At 41.3% G+C, this 19384-nt stretch overlaps 2 protein-coding genes across 2 annotated transcripts; both read right to left on the reverse strand.

The window, feature by feature from the left end:
- Window positions 1-2856: 2856 nt before the first annotated feature.
- Window positions 2857-5242, reverse strand: ATP5ME (ATP synthase membrane subunit e). Its single transcript, XM_063421862.1, has 4 exons — window positions 5092-5242; window positions 4894-4948; window positions 4533-4631; window positions 2857-2996 (listed from the first exon to the last, which is right to left on the reverse strand). The coding sequence occupies exons 1-4, from the start codon at window positions 5125-5127 to the stop codon at window positions 2971-2973; spliced, it is 216 nt and encodes a 71-aa protein (XP_063277932.1). The 5' UTR covers window positions 5128-5242; the 3' UTR covers window positions 2857-2970.
- Window positions 5243-6673: 1431 nt separating this feature from the next.
- Window positions 6674-18817, reverse strand: TMEM175 (transmembrane protein 175). Its single transcript, XM_063422985.1, has 10 exons — window positions 18417-18817; window positions 18026-18064; window positions 16831-16928; window positions 15701-15752; window positions 14813-14848; window positions 13372-13455; window positions 12569-12733; window positions 11231-11309; window positions 9383-9524; window positions 6674-8836 (listed from the first exon to the last, which is right to left on the reverse strand). Exons 1-10 carry the CDS (start codon window positions 18528-18530, stop codon window positions 8173-8175), a joined length of 1473 nt encoding a protein of 490 aa, XP_063279055.1. The 5' UTR covers window positions 18531-18817; the 3' UTR covers window positions 6674-8172.
- Between the last annotated feature and the right edge of the window lie 567 nt (window positions 18818-19384).

Raw genomic sequence — 19384 nt, forward strand, 5'->3', positions numbered from 1 at the left:
TTTATCTTGGTAAAAATGGTTGGCTCCCCCCCCCCCCACTGGGTAGAGCATCTCACAGTGGGATGGTGTCATGTGTCATGTCACTGGTGAGCCTTAATGGCCCATTAACAGAAGATATCCCCACTGGGGATGGACAGTGGTGGAAGAGATAAGAAACACTGCCCCACCTGGTTTTAACAGCTGGCCTATTATCAGAGGGCACCTACCCCCTCTGACCTTGAGTTACAAGAGATAAAGGGAAAAAAAACCCAAACATCTCCCCAGCTGGTTTCAACAGATGAAACAGAATACACATTTTTTTTGGTTACATAACCCAAGACACTTTGGCAGAGGAAAAAAGAAACCAGAACTGTAACACCCTTTAGCCATTTGTTCTGCTGGTGCCTAGACTGCTGCTGGGTTGTGAGTGGAGAGGCCTGACCTGGCACAATCAGAGATGTGGGAGCATGTACGAGGCCTCTGCTGCTGGCAGAGCTGTGAGAGTGGCAGTTCTGGCGGTAGGGGAGGGAAAAAAATGTCAGGGAGATGTGGAGAATGTAGACTTCAGCCATCTCTTGTAGATTTGAGGGAAATGCTTACTGTCCTTTCTCAGCTTGACCTAAAGAAGCCTGGGAAGTGCTCCTCTCCTTCCTGGCATGTGGGACAGGAACAACTCAGCTTTCAATCAGTTCTTCAAAGATATGGTATTGAACATTACAGGGAGCATATGGATTCCAGCTCCACCTTTCAGGCAGATGGGTTGCATGTCTTGGTGCCCAGTAAAGGGGCTTTGTCCTACCAGTGTCTCCAGATCTTATATAAGTAAATCTCTATGACAGTACAGATCTAGATCCAAGATTTTAGATCCACTCAGTCTAGGCTGAGTGTGGTTTGCATCATAAAGCTTGCAAGAGGAAGATATTTTTTCTCTGTACCTCTTCCTCTACTCCTTCCACAAAACTGTAGGATTAGAAAAAAAATTCAGTAGGTTTAGTAGAAAACCATTCAACTCCCTCTCAAGAAGTAGCAGAGCACTCAGGAGTCACACAAATGTAGTTCCAGCAGAAGAACGGGGATGTAGTGTTTTGCAGAATACAGAACAAACATGAGCGGTTTTCCCTCTCATACCTTTTGAGAAGAAAGACTTTTTTCATTGCTTCCTTCTTTTTTTTTTTTTTTTTTTAACCTGATAATCATCTATTGTCTGGCCAGAATGGGGTGGAAGAGAACTAATTTGGTCCCTGTGGGATGGCTGTAAAGAGATACATGGTACCTTTCCCACCTCACATAGGAATTCTTCCCAATCTAAGAGGTACTGCAAGGACAGCTTTCTTGCCTGAAGCCAGTTTTTGAAGACTGTATGGAAAGAAAGCATGGCAGACCTCTGCTGCATAATCAGAATGCATAGCAGGTCACTCCTTATGAAAGAGACACCTACAATTTGGCTGTAACTTAGTTTTGAGGAAAAACTATCCATCTGTAGTGTTTAGAACATCTCACTATATGAGTCAACAGCAATATCTCAGATCACAGCTTAACTTGACAAGCCAGAATCAAATCTTACTGCTGTGCCACATGCAAGAATTGAGCAATAATCCACTGTGATAACAAAGCTGTAAAAAGAGATGACACAAATGCAGGATTGTGATGAACATGTCCATGCAGACCAGTGACAGGTGGTATCCCTCCAGGATGAGTACTGGAGGTGACACTGCTCAACAGTTTTATGAGTGACAAGTACAGTGGGATCACAGGCACTCTCAGCAAGTTTGCCACCAACACCAAGCTCTGTGGAGCAGTTAGCTTGCTGGGGGGAAGGGATGCCATCCAGAGGGGCCTGGACAGGCTGGAGAGGTGGGGCTGTGCAAACCCCATGAAGGTCAATAAGGCCAAGTGCAAGATCCTGCACCTGGGTTGTGACAACCCCAGACACAGCTACAGGTTCAGAGGAGAACTGAGAGCAGCCCTCAGGAGGACTTGAGGGTGATGGTTGATGGAAAGTTTAACATGACCTGGCAATGTGTCCCCACAGCCCTGAAAGGCAATGGGATCCTGGGCTGCATCCAAAGCAGCATGGCCAGCAGGGAGAGAGGGGATTCCGCCCCTCTGCTCTTGTAAGATCCCACTTTGAGTAGTGAGAACAGTTCCAGTGCCTCCAGCAAAGAAGGACATGGAACTGCAGAAGCAAGTGCAGAGGAGGCCACACATTGATAGGAGGACTAGAGCACCTCTCCCAGATGGGCTGAGAGAGCTGGGCTGTCCAGGCTGGAGAAGAGAAGGCTGTGTGGAGACCTCCTAGCAACCCTGCAGTATCTGAGAGGGATTCTGCATCAGCAACTGTAGTGACAGGACAGGAAGTAATGGGTACACACTGAAAGAAGGGAAATTAACCTTTAATATTGGGAAGAAATTCTTTACAGTGCAGCTGGTGAGACACTGGCACAGGTTGCCCAGGGAGGCTGTGGATGCCCCAACCCTGGCACTGTTCAAAGCCAGGCTGGACAAGGTCTTGAGCAAGCTGATCTAGTGAGAGGTGTCTCTACCCAGGGCAGGGGGATGTTGGGACTAGACGGTCTGGGAAGGTCCCTTCCAACCCTTAACATGCTAAGATTCAATGAAACTCCCCAGTCAAGCCATTTAAGTAACAGATTCAGGCAGTCAGTGTCTTGCCAGTCTCCCCCACTTGCCCATATACATAAAATTGTATGTTTTTTCTGATCATTACCTGTGGATAATGGGGATAGCGACTGGCTTTTGCTGGGGGAATACAATGGGGCGTTTCAACTGCAACAACAGCTAGATTGTGATGTTGATTCCTGTCACATTCTGTCCCTATTTCTGCTGCTGCTCTGTGCAATTCACTCAAAAAATACCAACTGAAGCGCAGTAAGTACTTTATTGATAGAATATCACACAGAGTTCAAACACCACTGGATAGCTGAAAGCCTAGCCATGTATTTCCATGTGCGAAATTCAGATGAAATCTGTTATTTATTTCAGTATGGAATCTTCACTTGCTAAAAGGGAAGAAAACACAAACATGGTTACGAATATTAGCCACTCCCATGCAGAACTAAAACATGCAAAGCATTAGTGGAATCAAAGACTATCTTTATGTAATTTCTTTCTCGCTAGTATTTATGATTCCCACTTCTGTTTACTCAACAGAATTGTAATTCACAACTCTGGGGTAAAAGCAAACTTTTAAGTTTGCTCAGTAGGAAAAGACAGTTTTCTGAACTGACAAGTCAAATAAGCCCAGAAAAAGCTACCACTACGGGTATGTCCATCTTTAAGGAACAACCTTCAGCAACTGTACTGCACATTATGAGAGTTTAACAATTGCTTTTCTGAAAAACAACAGACCAAACGCATTGTTGGGAACATCAGACCTGTCACCTTTTGCCACTTTTAAACAGATTGATCATTTTAAAGCAATAATCAAGAACATTTCCTTACTAGGTGGCCTGGCAACATTATTAGCACAGCTTTTACCTCCAAAAATACAGAGTTTCATGTAACTAGAGAACATCTAAAAGACCCATTTATTTCTTCCATGACCAAAGGAGACAATGTATTCAAGAAGGTAAAAAGAGCTCTATCTCTACTAAGTGATATACAAATAATATTTGAATTTCTGTCTGCGTAATTAATTTAGTTTTAGTGCTTTGTTCAACACTAGTTTTGTTTACAACAATACAAATGTCACTCTTTTGCATGAAAGAATTACTGAGTGTGTATCTGCACCAAAACCAGCCTGAGCCATTAATGAATTTTTAAAAAATTCTTCTTACTTTTAAGTCTACCTAAAAACCTTAGGTGCAACAAGGCTAGAGTGCACATTCCTCTGTATGGCAGCAGGGAAGGAATCCCCTGTTAGAACCATACAGGGAACACAAAAAATAATCCTAAGGACAAGGGAAACAATGCTGCAGCAGCAATACTACAGGTGGAAGGGAGTGAGAACAAATGCAGCAGTATTAGTTGCAAGTGATACCCTACAGCACACCCTCTTCATGTGAGAGATACACCAAATGAAGCTGACCTCTAACACTGCAAGATTCAAAAAAAATCAAACTGACCTCTAACAATATACGTGTGATGCATGTGATGCCACTTAAAAGTCTCAAGTTGCAAATACATACCGTTGCCTATGCCCTATACTCAGTCATATTTGTGAGGTTTCTATATCGCATGGAGAAAAGGGCTTGCACCAGATGAATAAGGGACTTGCTGCCAAAGTTGATACATGGATTCAGTTATTCCTCACAGAACAACCAGCAGCTTTTAGCGGTTTGTTTTCTCAGCGGAAATTCAGCCATTTAACAAGTCTTGACTGTTGCAAAAGTGTTAACTCTTGCTCTGACGAGCTTTTCAAAATGCAGGCATAATTAAACAGCAGCACTATTTACTTCTCACACGGCCCTAACCACTGCCTCCAGGGATTAGCTGCAGGCCTCAATTTCTCCTAAGAGCACTGCGGTGCAACACCAGTCCTGCAGCCTAGTGCCTGCAAGACAGCGTGGGATTAATGCACTAAACAGAGGAACTACCTTCTGCAATCTCTTTTGCAATCCGCTCCAGTTCTTCACGTTTCTTTTTCTCCTCTGCCTCTATTCTTCTCTCTTCTTCAGCGATGGGCTTCAGATAGTCTGCCATCAACACAATACCTTTAAAACACAACCTCCCGAACCGCCAGCAGAAAGCTCCGCTCCTGAGGGCACGCTCAAAGAGGACGCAAAGCCAGTTTTACTGGCAGAAAGGCACATTTCATAGGGATCTGTGGTTTCACACCAGCCTTCATAGGGCCGTGGCCAGGCCGGGGGAGGGAAATGGCGGCCGCGGCATTTCAAGGTGCCCTTGCGGGGCGGGCGCGGGGGAGCGGGGAGCGGCCGCCCGGGACGCCGCACTCACCGTATCGCTTCTTGCCGTAGATCATCCCCACGAGCAGCGCCGAGTACCGGGTGAACTGCGGGAGGCAGAGACAAGGACGCGCCCTTCGCTCAGCTCACAGGCACAGCCGGCCCCCGCCGCCCGCCGCCCCGGCCCGCCGGCCCGGGCGGGCCTCCCGCGCCCCCGGGACAGCCCGGGTGATCCCCACACCGCCCTCACCTTGATGAGCGGGGACACCTGCACCGGCGGGATCATCCTGGCGGCGGCGGCGGCGGCCGGAACTGAGCGCGGCGGACGGAAGGGGCGGGGAGCAGCCGTGACCGGGAAGCCAAACTCGGGGCTGTGCTCTGCTTCCCGGCCAGTCCGTCACTCAAAGAGCTCCGGCGGCCGGGCGTCTCCGCCTCAGGGAGGGGCTGAGGGAGCTGCGAGTGTGCAGCCTGGGACCAGGATCGAGGGGGATCTCATCGATGTTTTTTAATGATAAATGGACATCAGAGTGAAATGCGGAAGAAAATTCCTGTTGTATGGAACAAAAATTATCACTTTTTTTTTTTTTTTTTTTTTTTTTTTTTTAACTGGTAAGGGTAATTGGACATTAAAACAGATACTGGCAATATTTTTTCCCTGTCAGGGTGGTCAGGTATCGGCATAGGTTGGTGGTGCAGTCACCATCCCTGGTGATGTGGTTTAGTGGCCTGGGGGTTACGGGGGCACTGCTGGGTGGATGGCTGCAGTGGATGATCTCAAAGGTCTCTTCCGACCTTAATGATTCCATCATGCGATAAGCTGCTGAGTGGTTACGGTGTCTCTGTGCAGATGCTCAGTCTGACTGGACACACGCCTCTGCAGCCAACCAGTCTAGCCAACCCTTCTTTAAACTGGAGGGCTGGACTGGATGGCCTTGAGAGGCCCCTTCCAATGGCATCCATTCCGTGATAGTAACAATTACTGTATTTAATTTTCATAGATACAAAACCCTGTGGTCATTAGTAATTCTATAAAGAACAACTAGTTACAGTTATATTTGGGAATGATCCTTCTGCTTGAGAATGACACAATTCAAATTAATACGGTTTCTCAAAAACTTAAAATGATGCTAAATGAGCTCAGTTTATACAAAGTCTCATATCATGTTTGTCTTCAGGTTTAGATTCTGAGATACTACCAAATTTGGGCTGAATAATGCTATCTTGACCACAAGCAAAAATAAAATTGATCTTTCTGCAGAACAAATTACTTATTTGTAAGTGGGATAAGCAAAAAACCCCAAACCAACCAACCCAAAAAACCAAACTAACCAACCAACCAAAACCACACACACACAAACAGACAAAAAAACCCCAAACAAAAACCACAAACAAACAACAAAAAAAACCACCACAAAAACCCCCACATTATTGAGCCAATACAGTGCCTTATAATATTTATACATTGCTTTATACAAAGCATCCTTATAAACACTGAAATGAAAAATGGAACTCCTTGGTCAGATTCAGTTTTTGGATTTCATTTTCTTCAGGTACTATGAGAAGTAGAATCAACATTTCTTTACATCACATTAAAAACATTTTGGTGTTTTATAAAAAAAATTACAGAACTGCTGAGGTTGGAAAGAACCTTTTGATCTTGTAGGAAAAAGCCAATTTAACATAATTTTAATTATAGACATTGGCCTTGAAGTTCACCTACAGAGAAGAAATAAATGGCTTGAAGTTTTGTTTTTTCACTGCAATTTAGCAATTTATTACAAATAAACATTCACTACTTCCTATATGTCTGCTGTACATTAAAAACAAAACAATACAGAACCAAAAGTGCTTTTATTAAGTATCAGAAAAACTTATACACAACACAATGCAAATCATTTAACCACAACTAGGTATAAATCCCCTTGAATAGCTGAACATACTCTTCACAAGAAGTATGTAATATTCACAATTATGAATTCGGTATCAAGGTGCTTCAAAACAAAAGCACAAGTGCTTTCAGGGCTAATCTCAACTGAAACGAGATATTTGAATTTGTTTTCACCCATAATTTCTTCAGGCATATTTTGCCAATTTTTTTTAATGATGAACAACAAAATTCCCCAAATGCCTTTAATTATGGCATTAAAGTTGTCAGGCATTAAGACAATTCGAGATACAAATTATTCACTCTGCCAAAGGGAGTGTAATGGCTTCTAGGGCAGCCAGAAGTCAGATGATTTGAAAAGCACAAAACTTATCCAGCTGCATGTAAGTGTAAAAAAAAAATTAAAAAAAAAAAAAATCAGCGTATCATGGACAGGAACTTCTAGGAGTTGGTTTCTTCTGCTGTCTTCCTGAGACTCAGAAATCTATGGGATTGCTTAGTTGTCCACAACTTAGGAGAAAGTTCAACTCCCTTACCTGAGGTGGAACTTGCACACATTGCAGTCTCCTACTCTCCTTGAGTATGACACCATGCCTTCCGAATAACAGAAAGATGTGCCATTGACAGACAAAAAAAGAGACACAAAAAGCCTGAGAAATTCAAACATTTCAGATGAGCAGCTTCTGCAGAACAGAAAAAAATGTACGTCTAATCACAGAGCTCTTTTCCCTCAGAAAGTATCAAAGCTAGTAGAAACTTGGATGCAAAACCACATGAATCCTCATTTGTTACATCCTTTTTTAAAAAAAGAATAGATATGCCCAAAGAAGTTGTGTTCAGATGGCTTGGAAGACTGCTATCACAACTGTAGCTCCCATCTAAACTCACACACAGAGCCACTCAAACACCGTTAGATTTCCAACTGCTATGCCCTGTTTGTGACTATGCAGAACAGACAATGTAACCATTGGAAAAAAATCAAACAAAATAAAAAAAAAAAAAAAGAAAAACAGTAATTTGTATGCACATGTGTTCTACTACGATGTGCCATCCAGAAATCCAGAGGTCTCTGTGTTTTCCATGCCTCACATTCTCTTACATAGAAGCTCAACCAACATCTATGCCTGTGTTTGGCTGCCATTTTGCTGAGTATCTGCACACTTCTTAATCTATGATTGCTGCAGTTACATGTCAAGCAGCATTTTTTCCTGTAGGGAAACCCTAGAAGAAGGGGAACATGCTTTTCTTTGCATCCCCTGTTTACCCAATATTTTCAATAGCAGATTTTGGAGAAAGGATCTCGAGCATGACCAGCTTAAACATAAATACGCCTCAGTTATGGTCAATACAGGCTTTGGTTTACATCAATATAATCCATACATGAATATAATGCGAGTCAGAGGAACTGAAGTTGATCTCGTAAGTTCACATGCACTGTGCAGAAGTTTAGGACAGTGTTTCATTTGGAGACAAACATGCCTCCTCCTCTTCTAACAATACAACCTTCCGTCTGGAGAGAGACATCACAGACTTTATGGCAGTTAAAGAAATTCTAACAAGAATGCGCAAGGCAAGAAAAGCAAACGGGATTACAATCTGCATCAGATGGAAAATTGCTGTGCTAAATTCACTTAACAAGCAAGTTAAAAAGAAGGCCCCAAGGCTTACACAAGGGTAGAGAGCCAGCTTGGCAAACATGAAGGCATGCTCCTTACCACCATATCTAGCAAAGGCATGCAAGGTTTCCTCTTCATTAAGAAGGGCTGTAGTCCATATTGCAAACTGAAATATGCTGGCAAAGAAAGTGATAACGCAGCTGACCTGAATGGCTTCTATTTCGTTATGAGACTTTTCTGCAAATTCACTGGTCAGCTGGTAAGCTAGTGGAAGCCCACCAATGAAAGCCAATGAAAGTATGTTGAGCAGTCCCATTAATCGGGTAGCTTTTGTTACATAAAGGAAAAGAGAGTGATGGACAAACCACAGGAGACCGATTGTAACAAATGAGCCAAAGTAAGCAAGATAGTTTGGCCCATATTCACTTAAAGCTTCAAGAAGACTGCCATGGAAGTTCTCCTCAACTTCTCTGGGATCAGGAACATTGTCTTCACTGTGGAGAGAAAAATTACTTTACTTTGCATATTATTGTTATGAAAACACAGCTTGAGCAAGACTAAGCTATGCTGCTTTACTCTGAGCAAGTAGTGAATAAAACTAATCCACTCTGTACTTCCCTAATTTATAATTTAGAAACAGTGTTTCAAATAACAGCTCTGCAAAGAAATTATATAAAAAGGAAATCTGAATGCAGGTTGGCATTCCTTTGGGTTAATAAAGTTGCTACAGTGACTAAACAGCTTTTACTGATAAAAGGCTTTCATCTGAAAACATAACTAAGCAAAAAAGGAATTTTTGTTCTTCAAGACTCCAACACGTATTACACACACTGATGATCATTACTGCTGGAATGTGGATGTTAAGAAGTATCTTTGGTTTGTGCTGTGTCCTTCCAGAATATCATACTTTTAAAGTAACTACTGCAGATTTTGGAAGTCAACTACAATGTTTGATTAATTTTATTTCCTCAAATATTACATACAGACAAAAGCTAACATATTTAACAAGAAAAAGTGTAAGAACCAGCACAAAGCCTTACCATATATCCAAAATGAGCAGGGTTGCTACAATGGCATAGACTCCATCACTGAATGCTTCTACTCGTTCCTTACTCAGAGGCTCACTGAGGTAAAAAGTGAAGGTTTCTAAGCTGTGATGTTCTTCCTCTTCACCTCTCTGACCTGGAAACAAATCCAGAGGCTTAGTAATGAAAAGAAGTATAAAATAAAGTAGTTCAACAACCTACTGTGATCTCCCTTTTACCCCATCTGCCAAAATTTTTGTTTAGACAAAAGGATGTCAGTCATCCACACATGCCAATCACTCCACTTTTTTTGGGCATGTGCCTCCTCTTCTCTGAAATTTATGTTTCTTTCAAGACAAGTGCTTCAGGAACAACAACAAAAAAAAGCTCTGTCTTTTAAACTGTATAGCAAATCTTTTCCACCAAGTGAATAATGACTCAAAGCTGTAATTGGACAAAACAAATCAGATGCTATGCCTCAGGAAGCCCCAGTAGCTGTAGGGCTTCTAAGACTGCTGTGAGAACTTATGCACATGGCAGAAAAAATCTGTCTTGAGCATGGAGGCTGAACTGGGATACCGAATGACCTCTTTTAAAATAATCAAGCCTTTCGTCAAAAGGTGTAGCTTTTATAGGAAATGTCGAACACATCTCTGAACTCAGACTGAACTCAGAACTGCCTAGCTAGCTAAAATACACTGCTTCAGGTGTATAGACTGAACAAAAAAAAGGGTTAGGGTTCCACAGGAATGCAAAGCAGGGGTAATCACAAGAAATTCAATAAAGCAGTATTTCAGCCGTCTGACAGGGTGAGAGGTAGAGATGTGACCTGACCACAAACCACAGTGGCCCCATCACAATAAGCACAGACAATATTTGTATGTGTTTATTCTCAGGCTTTCAGAGAGTCTGAGACTCTCAGAGTCTGGCTTTGTTCTTTCAGAGCATTTCTGCCTCCCTGTTATTGCTGCCACATGGGGGAGTGAAGAGTATCCTCCCATTTGGACTCTAAACAGACAGACTGGTACTAGTCTGAACAGCAGACGTAAAAGTACAAAGGTGTTATTCTTCTGACCCAGCTTGGGAGTGACAGTTCCAAAGACATTATCTGTTCAGCGGTTTTGTGGTCCCTCTCAGAGGGACACTGCACCTTTTGGCCAAGTAGGTTGCATGATATCCCCTTCTCCTTTTATTTTGGCAACGGTAACCTCTTTCTTGGCAGCATTTAAGAGCAGCTCAGATTGTTGCTATGGTTGTGTAATTGTCAGTCCTGAGACTAGGAGGGCAGAAAGCACATGAGGGAAGGAAGCATGGATTTAGGCTAAGATAACTTAAGATATGTGTAAAGGCACCTCTTTAGATCACAGCAGTTAATGAGATGTAATACCCTGAATAGTTAACTATTGTGAGAAAATTTGATTTACAGGTGCAGTGCTTGTCTGCTTGAAAATGTGTGACTATTCAGCATTGCAGGGAAGAAAGTGATAAAGGCATAGAGCTTACTTCCTTATGTTCTTCCATCTCCATGCTCCCTCCTGAGGAGGGAAAAGGGATAGATGGCCTGTAGTCATCATTCATATACCTACATGTGTCTGAGTGCACTTGCATTATCAGGACAAACCAGAAAGGTTTTGCACTGGGAAATGATCTTTAAAGGTGTTGCGCCTTACACAAATCTCGATGCAATTATGGGAAACCAGGGAGCAAGAGAGACACTGTTTAGAAGCACATCAATAAACCCTAAAATCACTATGTTCTGAGACCAAAAATGAAAGCAGGACTGAAATTACTTTGTTCTGGGCTGTCTGCATAAACATGTTGACAACCTAATCTGAATATATGCCTAGGAATTTTTTTACTCACCAAGAATTTTGGTTTTACACCATGTAATTAATCGACTGAGATGTGGAAAAACAATTACGAGTCCAAGAAGTACATAAGACTGTGGGAGAAGAAGATTAACAGTTTAAATATAGTTATCAAAATATAAATTACCTTCGAGACTTAATATGAAACTGTAACTCTCAATCTTAGAACCAATCACATTGAGAAAAAGAAATCTTCACTTTCAAAAAGAAAAAGGCCCAGATGAAATGCTTATGCACCTTGTGAATATTGCATGGAGAACCAAATACTGCTTTTTCCTAGCTAATTTAGTAATGAAGCCAACTAAAAAAAAAAGGGAAATAATTCTGCTAAATTTAAAAGTGCAGGAATAACTGCTTTTTAACTGGAAGAATTATCCCAATAATCCTTATAGGTCCTTCCAATTCATGGTATCCTAAGATTCTACTATTTGTGTCTCAAAAACACATTGGTGGGTCCAAAGTGATTCACAGGCTTTGCACAGGAGCAACTTGGAGACAATTTCACCATTGTTAATATTAAAAACAAACAAACAAGCTACAGTGAATGGAGTGAGGAAGAAGAGGAAAACATTTTCAGATAAAACTAGGCCTTCTCATGTTTGGACTCATAACAGCTCCTTTCATCAAGAGCAACCTGATTTCTCACAGACTTGGGGGGTTATTTAAATACTGCTAATTCCTGTGGAATCTTTCTCAAAATTCAGTTAAAGCTATCTTTTCCTAAAGAACAAGAGGAATGGAAGCTCTGGATACATTAAAAAATTAGATTTCGGTTCTGAGTAGGGGTTCCAGAAAAGAGTTAAGGCTATTAATAACTAGTGGCAACTCACTGACATCAAATAAAGATGGAAGAGAAAAAGGCTATGTAAAAGCAGTCCTTAGACAGAACTATTTGTTTTGAGGTGTGGGTGGGCTAATTGGTCTGCCTACTCTGTTTGCTCTTACACCCTAAATTAGTGCAGCAATTGCTTTCACTCTTCTTCAGTTTGTGGTGTTCATTTCATGTAAGCTTCCATATTACCTCAACTACTTCTGATCCAGAAGATACTAAGGTAGAGTTTAGAAGACTTGCTTAAAAAACAAGCAGGCATAGCAAATAATATTGTAGCAGAATATTTTTTAAACTCTACAAACTCATGTATCAAGTTACAGTTTTGATACATATGATTGAATACATTCAATACAAAACAGCAGTCATGATTACAACACCCTAAAACTGGCAATTGAGAAAGTCTGCATAATTAACATGGACATCATTATTTTCATACACAGTCCTAAAGACAGCTAATAGAAACTGCTGCATCAAAGTTTTCCATTAACTGGGAGAACTTACCAAAGGAATGAAGAAAAAAGAAAATATGGCTGCTAGAAAGCATAAAACTGGTCCTCTTAAGATAATCTTTAAGATATGACGTTTATAGAAATTCTGATTTTCAGACTCCTGTATCTGTTGATTCAGTAAGTGTGGGTGATAGAATCCATATGCTACTATCACAGCCTGCAAGGAAAAGAGCATTAGTGAACTTATTACATATAAGTATATGCAGAATCTCAAATATAAGACATAGAACTATGAATCAACACATTCCAAAACACTTTCACTTTTATTCTTCACTCCCACATGGAAGGTTGGTCCTAGAAACTCTGAGATTTGACAACACACTGCATGTGAAGATTATAGTCTCCTCTGCAGAGCCTGCCATGACCTTTGATCCTTGATGAAGGGGAATGAAGATCTCTGTAATAAAGAACTGAAAGCAGCAAAGCACTGCACCAGGAGGAAGAGTGCTGCCGGACTTGAGGCTGAAAGCCTGTGTTCCCTCACCCACTGCTGCACGGCTCAGAAAGTCTAATCAGCATGAAAAGTCAATTATTCTTTCCCCAAAGCATTTTTGCAAAGAGTGGGAAAGGAATTCTGTGAACATTGAGATCAGCTGATTTAGTTGCATAAAACAGCTTCATGGGACAATGAACTTTTGTCTTTCGTACAAGTACTGTATTATCATGATGGGCACAACTTTGAAAAAGAATAAATACAAATAACATATTTAGCAATTTATGCCCCTCACTAAGAACCTTCATTTCAGTTCTACACAAGGAAGTCTATTTAAAAGTGAAAATGGATAGGTCCAATACCTGTATAAGACCAATGACAACAGCACAGACACTGAACAGGAAGATGCCGAAAGGTACCCCAGGAAAGGAGGCCATTAAGGAAAACTGGGAAAAAAATCAACCAGATTATATATTTAATTAAGAAGCAATGTAGGAATAACAGTAGAGAAATAAAAGCACTCTTCATTCAATATTGAAACTCATAAATCTAAATAATAATTTGCACTTCAGCATAATTCCATTACATGGAATTACTAGCCACAAATACATGCAGGCATCCCAACCAAATGCATCTGGAGAGATGGTTTTGCTCTGATGTTGACAGTGCTAAACCTCAGCCACTCTGGCACTGTGCCTCCATAATAATTACAGAGTGGCTTGTACCTGAGCACAAAGTTTAACTGGTTTTGGTTGACATAATGTCATAGCTGTTAAAATTCTTCATATTAGGATACCTTTTTGAATCTTTTATTTTGTCTACCTCTGTGGCTCCCTGTTGTGTTAATTTCTTTAGGGGAGATGAAGCTTTAGGGGAGGATGAAAAATAAAAAGAAAAGAAAAGAAAAGCAGGGTGTAGTATTAAGGTAACATTGACAGCTTACCAAAAATAATTTCAGCTTCAAGGCAAAATGAAAAGTATGCTTTCTTGCTGATAAAGATCATCTTAGTGACCACAGCCTTATTTTTTGCAGACAAAATGTAAGACATATATATATCCAAAGAGAAACAGGTGCGTGTCTTACACATACAACAGTCAAGATGCATTTGAACAACTTTTTTGTTCTGTTAATACGATATTCATTTGCAAATATTCCTTTGAGATCATATGACCAAAATTGTGCAGATTTTAAACATGAACCATCAGCTGCCAGAATCAACCTTGCAGAGCACATCAGAAGTGATACCACAAACTCGGTCTAAATTACAAAAGAAAGATGTCTTGGAGGAATTTGAAACACAGTTTTATCCATCTTACCAAAATTCTTATCAGATAACCTGGACCGTTTTCAATAGAGGTGCTTTTTTGAAAGAAATCATGGGAGATTTTTTACCATGAGGGTAGTGAAACATTGGCACAATTGCCCAGTCCTTGCAGACATACAAGGTGAAGGGATTTGAGCAACTTCATCAGTTGTAGATGTTCCTGATCTTTGCAGGGGTTGGACTATAGGGCATTTAATGGCCTCTTCCAACCCAAATTATTCTATGATACTATGACTTTCCATAACTGTAATTTTTGTTTCTAGAATACTCATTTTCTGCCAGGTCTAAAACAGGCAACATTTGAAGGTTATAAAATAGTTTCATGAATTTTCAAGAAACAACACTTAACTACAATAATGGATTCAGGGTTTATACTACAACAACACTTTCCTGGGTTTCTCAATACTTTGGTAAAGTCTTTCCAAATGAAGAAAACAGTGCAATTTAAACATACGTCAAATTTCAGAAAATTACTTACGGTATATGGCAAGAAGGTTATGATCATCATACAAGCCTAAAACAGAAAAAAGCATATTGAAACACTGTGTATCTTCTGGACACATCTTCAATGAGGGCATTGATTGCTTTATATTTCACAAGGAGATCAAATGCTTGAGATGCATAATGAAAAATACCCACATTTCTGAAGTTGCTGAGTTTTGACTACAACAAATGGCTGGTTTTGTACACATCTTCCATGTTCTCTATCCAAATTGTACAATCTTATTTTAGAAAACACTACTGTTTTGTTACCAATACCCAGTAAAAGTTTTGCTATAGTTTTTAAGAGATTTCTTTCTAAAATAGCAATGCTAAATATACCACATCTTCTAAAGAGGTGTTTCTGATTTGTCAAGAACATTAATATCAGATTGTAAATATTTAGTATCTAAAAAAGCAAAATTAAAAAAACCCAACTGAACAAACAAAAACAAAGAAATGCATTGCTTTGATAGCTACATTAGGTAAGAATTAGATGTCTTAGGCTATTTTTATAAAATAATTTCCTCTAGTTATATCTCATGGAGCTCCGACAGTGCTTTTATTAACAAAATTAGAATAACTGTGTGGTTGCATATTTTTAGAGAACAGAGTTTAAATCAACATTGCAAAATACTCAGTTCCCTCAGATGAACTTCAGACTAACCTGCTGTAGAGCTTCTTTTGGTTTATAGTAAAACATTTGCAAGTTAAAAGCAAGTTATTTATCAATCAGTCACATTGAAATTAAAGATCTTTGTATTTTCCTGACTTGGAAATATGTCAGAGTTATGTTATTTAACATATAAACGTTTGGATATTCACAGACAGACTTAAGTGACCTGCATACCCTAGTTAACCATCCAGCTTGTCTGACAAGACTCACCAGATTTAGAAGAGCCAGGACATCATCTATATGCTCTATCACCTGAAACAACCTGTCAAGGCAAGGCAAAGTAAGGTTATCATGAACAAGCCAACTCACAAAATACATTTATGATAGTATGGGGGAAACAAATTTCCTTTGTCCCAGAATTAGTACAAGTATTCTAGGTGCTACCAAAACTCACGTGGCTCAAATATGAAAGTAATTTGTTAGAAAAATCTTAAAAGTGAAATACAATCAAGTTCATCATGGAGCAGTTGTTAAGAACATGGTTTCTATTTGAATGGCCGAATATTTTCAAAATTTTACGCCTTAGAATCATTTTACCTGATGAAACAGCACACAAAGAAAAAGCTTTCCTTGCAAACATCCCCAGATTTTGTTAATGACACTCCTTATTCACAAAACTGTCACTTAGAATCAACAGCACCCATCACCCCCTACAAGACCCTGAGACTGTACCTCAGCATTTGCTTATACAAGCGAAGACAAGCACTGTGATAAAGGAATGGATGTGAGGTATCAGCTGCAAATATTGGATTACAGTTTGCATGCCTTTATTGGAATGCAGTCCACTTGCATAGTGACATTTTTGAATTTCAAAATTCAAACAAAAACTGCCCTGGTCCCACTATGACACCTGCATGCCAGTTTCTTTTTAACCACCAAGACATGGTGGTTAAAAGGATTCAATTCATGGTAGGGGTGTCCACAGCTCTATAAAGTGCAGATTTGCAACACTTCAGTTGATTTTGTAACAACTACTGATGAGGAGAGAGAGATGAGTTTTAGGCCAGCTGTACTATATCACTTCCTTTGCTGTGGAGCATGCAAGTTAGAAATTCATGTTTTTTCAGCATAATTAGAAGTCTAATTCCATCTAGTCTTCAAGATAAAATGTAAAGTAACTCTAAAAGATACATAATGCTTGTTTTTCTCTGTATCACTATGGCAGTGGTGTAAGAGTAGCTATTCACTTCTGAGGGTAGCATTTCTTTACAACGATTTTCTAATATTATTCAACAACACACAATTCAGAAATCTGGCAGTAAGACACAAATACATCAGAGACATGGTTATCTCCTGCGCTTTCAAGCTTTTAACTTTAGATTGAAACACCATGTTCCTACCTTACATGAGCTGCCCATGCCACTGTGACTATTAAAAAGGTCATCAAGTAGACTGCAATTTTTGCTAGGAGAAGCTGCTGAATACTTTCACCTAATTTCTGAAAAGGAAAGTGACAGCCAAGGAAACAAAATTTAAATCTTATGTTACAAAATTATTACCAACATCTGAAAAAGGAGATGTACAGTAACATAATGTATTTTTGGAAAATGCCTCCCAAGCCTGCAGTTCCCATTCAACAATCTCTTTAGTACATTGCAGAGAAACCAGTTTATTAGGAACTTGTTAAGTAGGCTGAAATTTACCATTTTATGTACCAAAACACCTCATCAATCTGTAAAAGGGCTTCCCAATGTTTTATTCACCCTGTTATTCATTTATGTAGTCTCTTATCACTGTTACTATAACAATGCATTTCAGAGGACTGGACACAGTGTGCCTCTTTTTCCACAGCACTGACTTCTGTAGTAGGAGTTGCACAGAGATTTCATGTGGTGATTGTTTACCAAGGAGAAAGGAGAGGGCTTAATCTCACCAAATTTTGCAAACACCACTACAATAGCTTAAACAGACTCATATAGTGTATTTGCTGTGTTGCAGAGCTCATCTGAGCTTCTTAAACTACAATTTAGGTCTGTTTAAGAGTAGAAAAATAAATAAATAATGATAAAAGAAAAAACCTTTAAACTTTCTCTAATTTCTCTAACTTTCCCTAATTTATTCCTCTAAAATTCCTGGGTATTCTCAGAATTAACTTATTTTCTGTAGTCTTCTTTTCCACCTTTGTTTATTCAAATTATATTTATTATTAACCTGACTTCAAAACTAGCATTCAGGCTGTGCTATACAAGTGGCTTCTCTCAGTAATGGTTTATTACCAAGAAGACCAGATACTTTCCGAAAGATGTTTTGGTCATATGGCAATTCATTTTTCATTGGTAAGTAACTAGTAACTAAAAGTAATCTATGGCCTACAACATATAGCTCATTCAGGCTTTATGTCTCAACATCTTTATCTAGAAGTTTTACACCCGCAGTTCACCAGCTTCTCGCCCTATGTGAAATTTCTGTTAGGTTTAATGTCGTTTAATGGCTTCTGCTTTGGAAAGCCTCTAACTCGAAATGAAGCAGGCGTACTAAACGAGGATGTTACATCTACTTGTCAGGACACACGAAACAACAAACGGCACGTGATACCTGGTCAGGATGTATTTTCGTGTGAGCAACCGGCAAAATCTGAAATGACAAAATGTTTATTAGCACATGACGTTCTTTTCCTTGTTGAGCACTCCACTAAAACCACACAACCTTCAGGTGCCCGCGGATGGCGTAGCCAGGAGCAGCTCTGGAAGTCACAGCCGCTCTCGGGCCGTGGCCCGGCCCGCCACAGCCGGCACTGCCGACACCGCTCCGGGACGGCCGCCGACATGTCGCGACCGCGGGGCGGGCGCACGACCGGGTGGCAGCCGCGGTGGCGGCCCCGCGGGGCGCCGGGCGGCCGGACAGGCACGGGCGCGACCCGGAACCCGGGACCGGCCGCGGCTGCCTCAGGCTTCTCCCTCCCTCCCTGCCGACGCCGGGCGCTCACCATCACGGTGGCGATGATGGACAGCAGCGCGTCGCTGTAGGCCAGCAGCCGGTGCGATGTCTGCGTGCTGCTGCCCGGCTCCGGCCCCAGCCCCGGGGCCCGCGGAGCCGCCATGGCCCCGCTGCGCTCGGCGGCGGCGGAGGCGGCGCTTCCCCGGGCCCTCAGAGCGGCGGGAGCCGCACGCTGCCCCTGGGGGCGGGGGAACGCTGCTCTCGGAGACAATGGGAGATGTGTCAGTGAGTGGTCGTGACGCTGGGCGTCCACGGCTGAAGCAGTAATCCCGCCTTTGAAAGGCCTTCCAGTTCACCTCTCCGTTTTCCGTAATAGCATCCTGAATCGAGTGACACTGACCGTGCTTTCTACACTGGCCAGGTAACATCAACAGAGGAGGCAAAGGAAAGCATGACTCTTAGGGAAGCAATTAATTTTCCTCAGGCAAATTCCCTTTTTAAAAGGGAAGAGCATATCAGCAGCTGAGGGAGGTGACCCTGTCCCTCTGCTCCGCCCTGGTGAGTGCTGTATCCAAATCTGAGCTCATTACAAGGCAGACACGGAGCTCCCGGAGCAGGCACAGTAGAGTGCGACAAAGATGATCAAGGGACTATAGCATCTCTGTTACCAGGAAAAACTGAATGAGGTGGGCCTGTTCAGCCTTGAGAAGAGGCGACTGAGACGGGAACCTCAGGAGCATCTCAAAAGATCTCATGGGTTGGTGCCAAGAAGATGGACATAGGCTCCTCTTTGTGTTGCCAAGCAATAAGATGAGAGCTGCACCTGAGTATGAGGAAGAACTTCTGTACTGTGTGGGTGATCACAGACAGGAACAGTTTGCCCAGAAAGGTTGTTGGGTCTCCCTCAGTAAAGATACTCAAAAGCCGTCTGTATGCAGTCCTGTGCCATGGGGTCTAGAATAATGCTGCTTGAGCAGGGAGGTTGGATCAAATGACTTGCTATGATTCCTTCGAACC

Source organism: Prinia subflava, chromosome Z (genome assembly GCF_021018805.1).
Source record: "Prinia subflava isolate CZ2003 ecotype Zambia chromosome Z, Cam_Psub_1.2, whole genome shotgun sequence".
Classification (NCBI taxonomy): domain Eukaryota; kingdom Metazoa; phylum Chordata; class Aves; order Passeriformes; family Cisticolidae; genus Prinia; species Prinia subflava.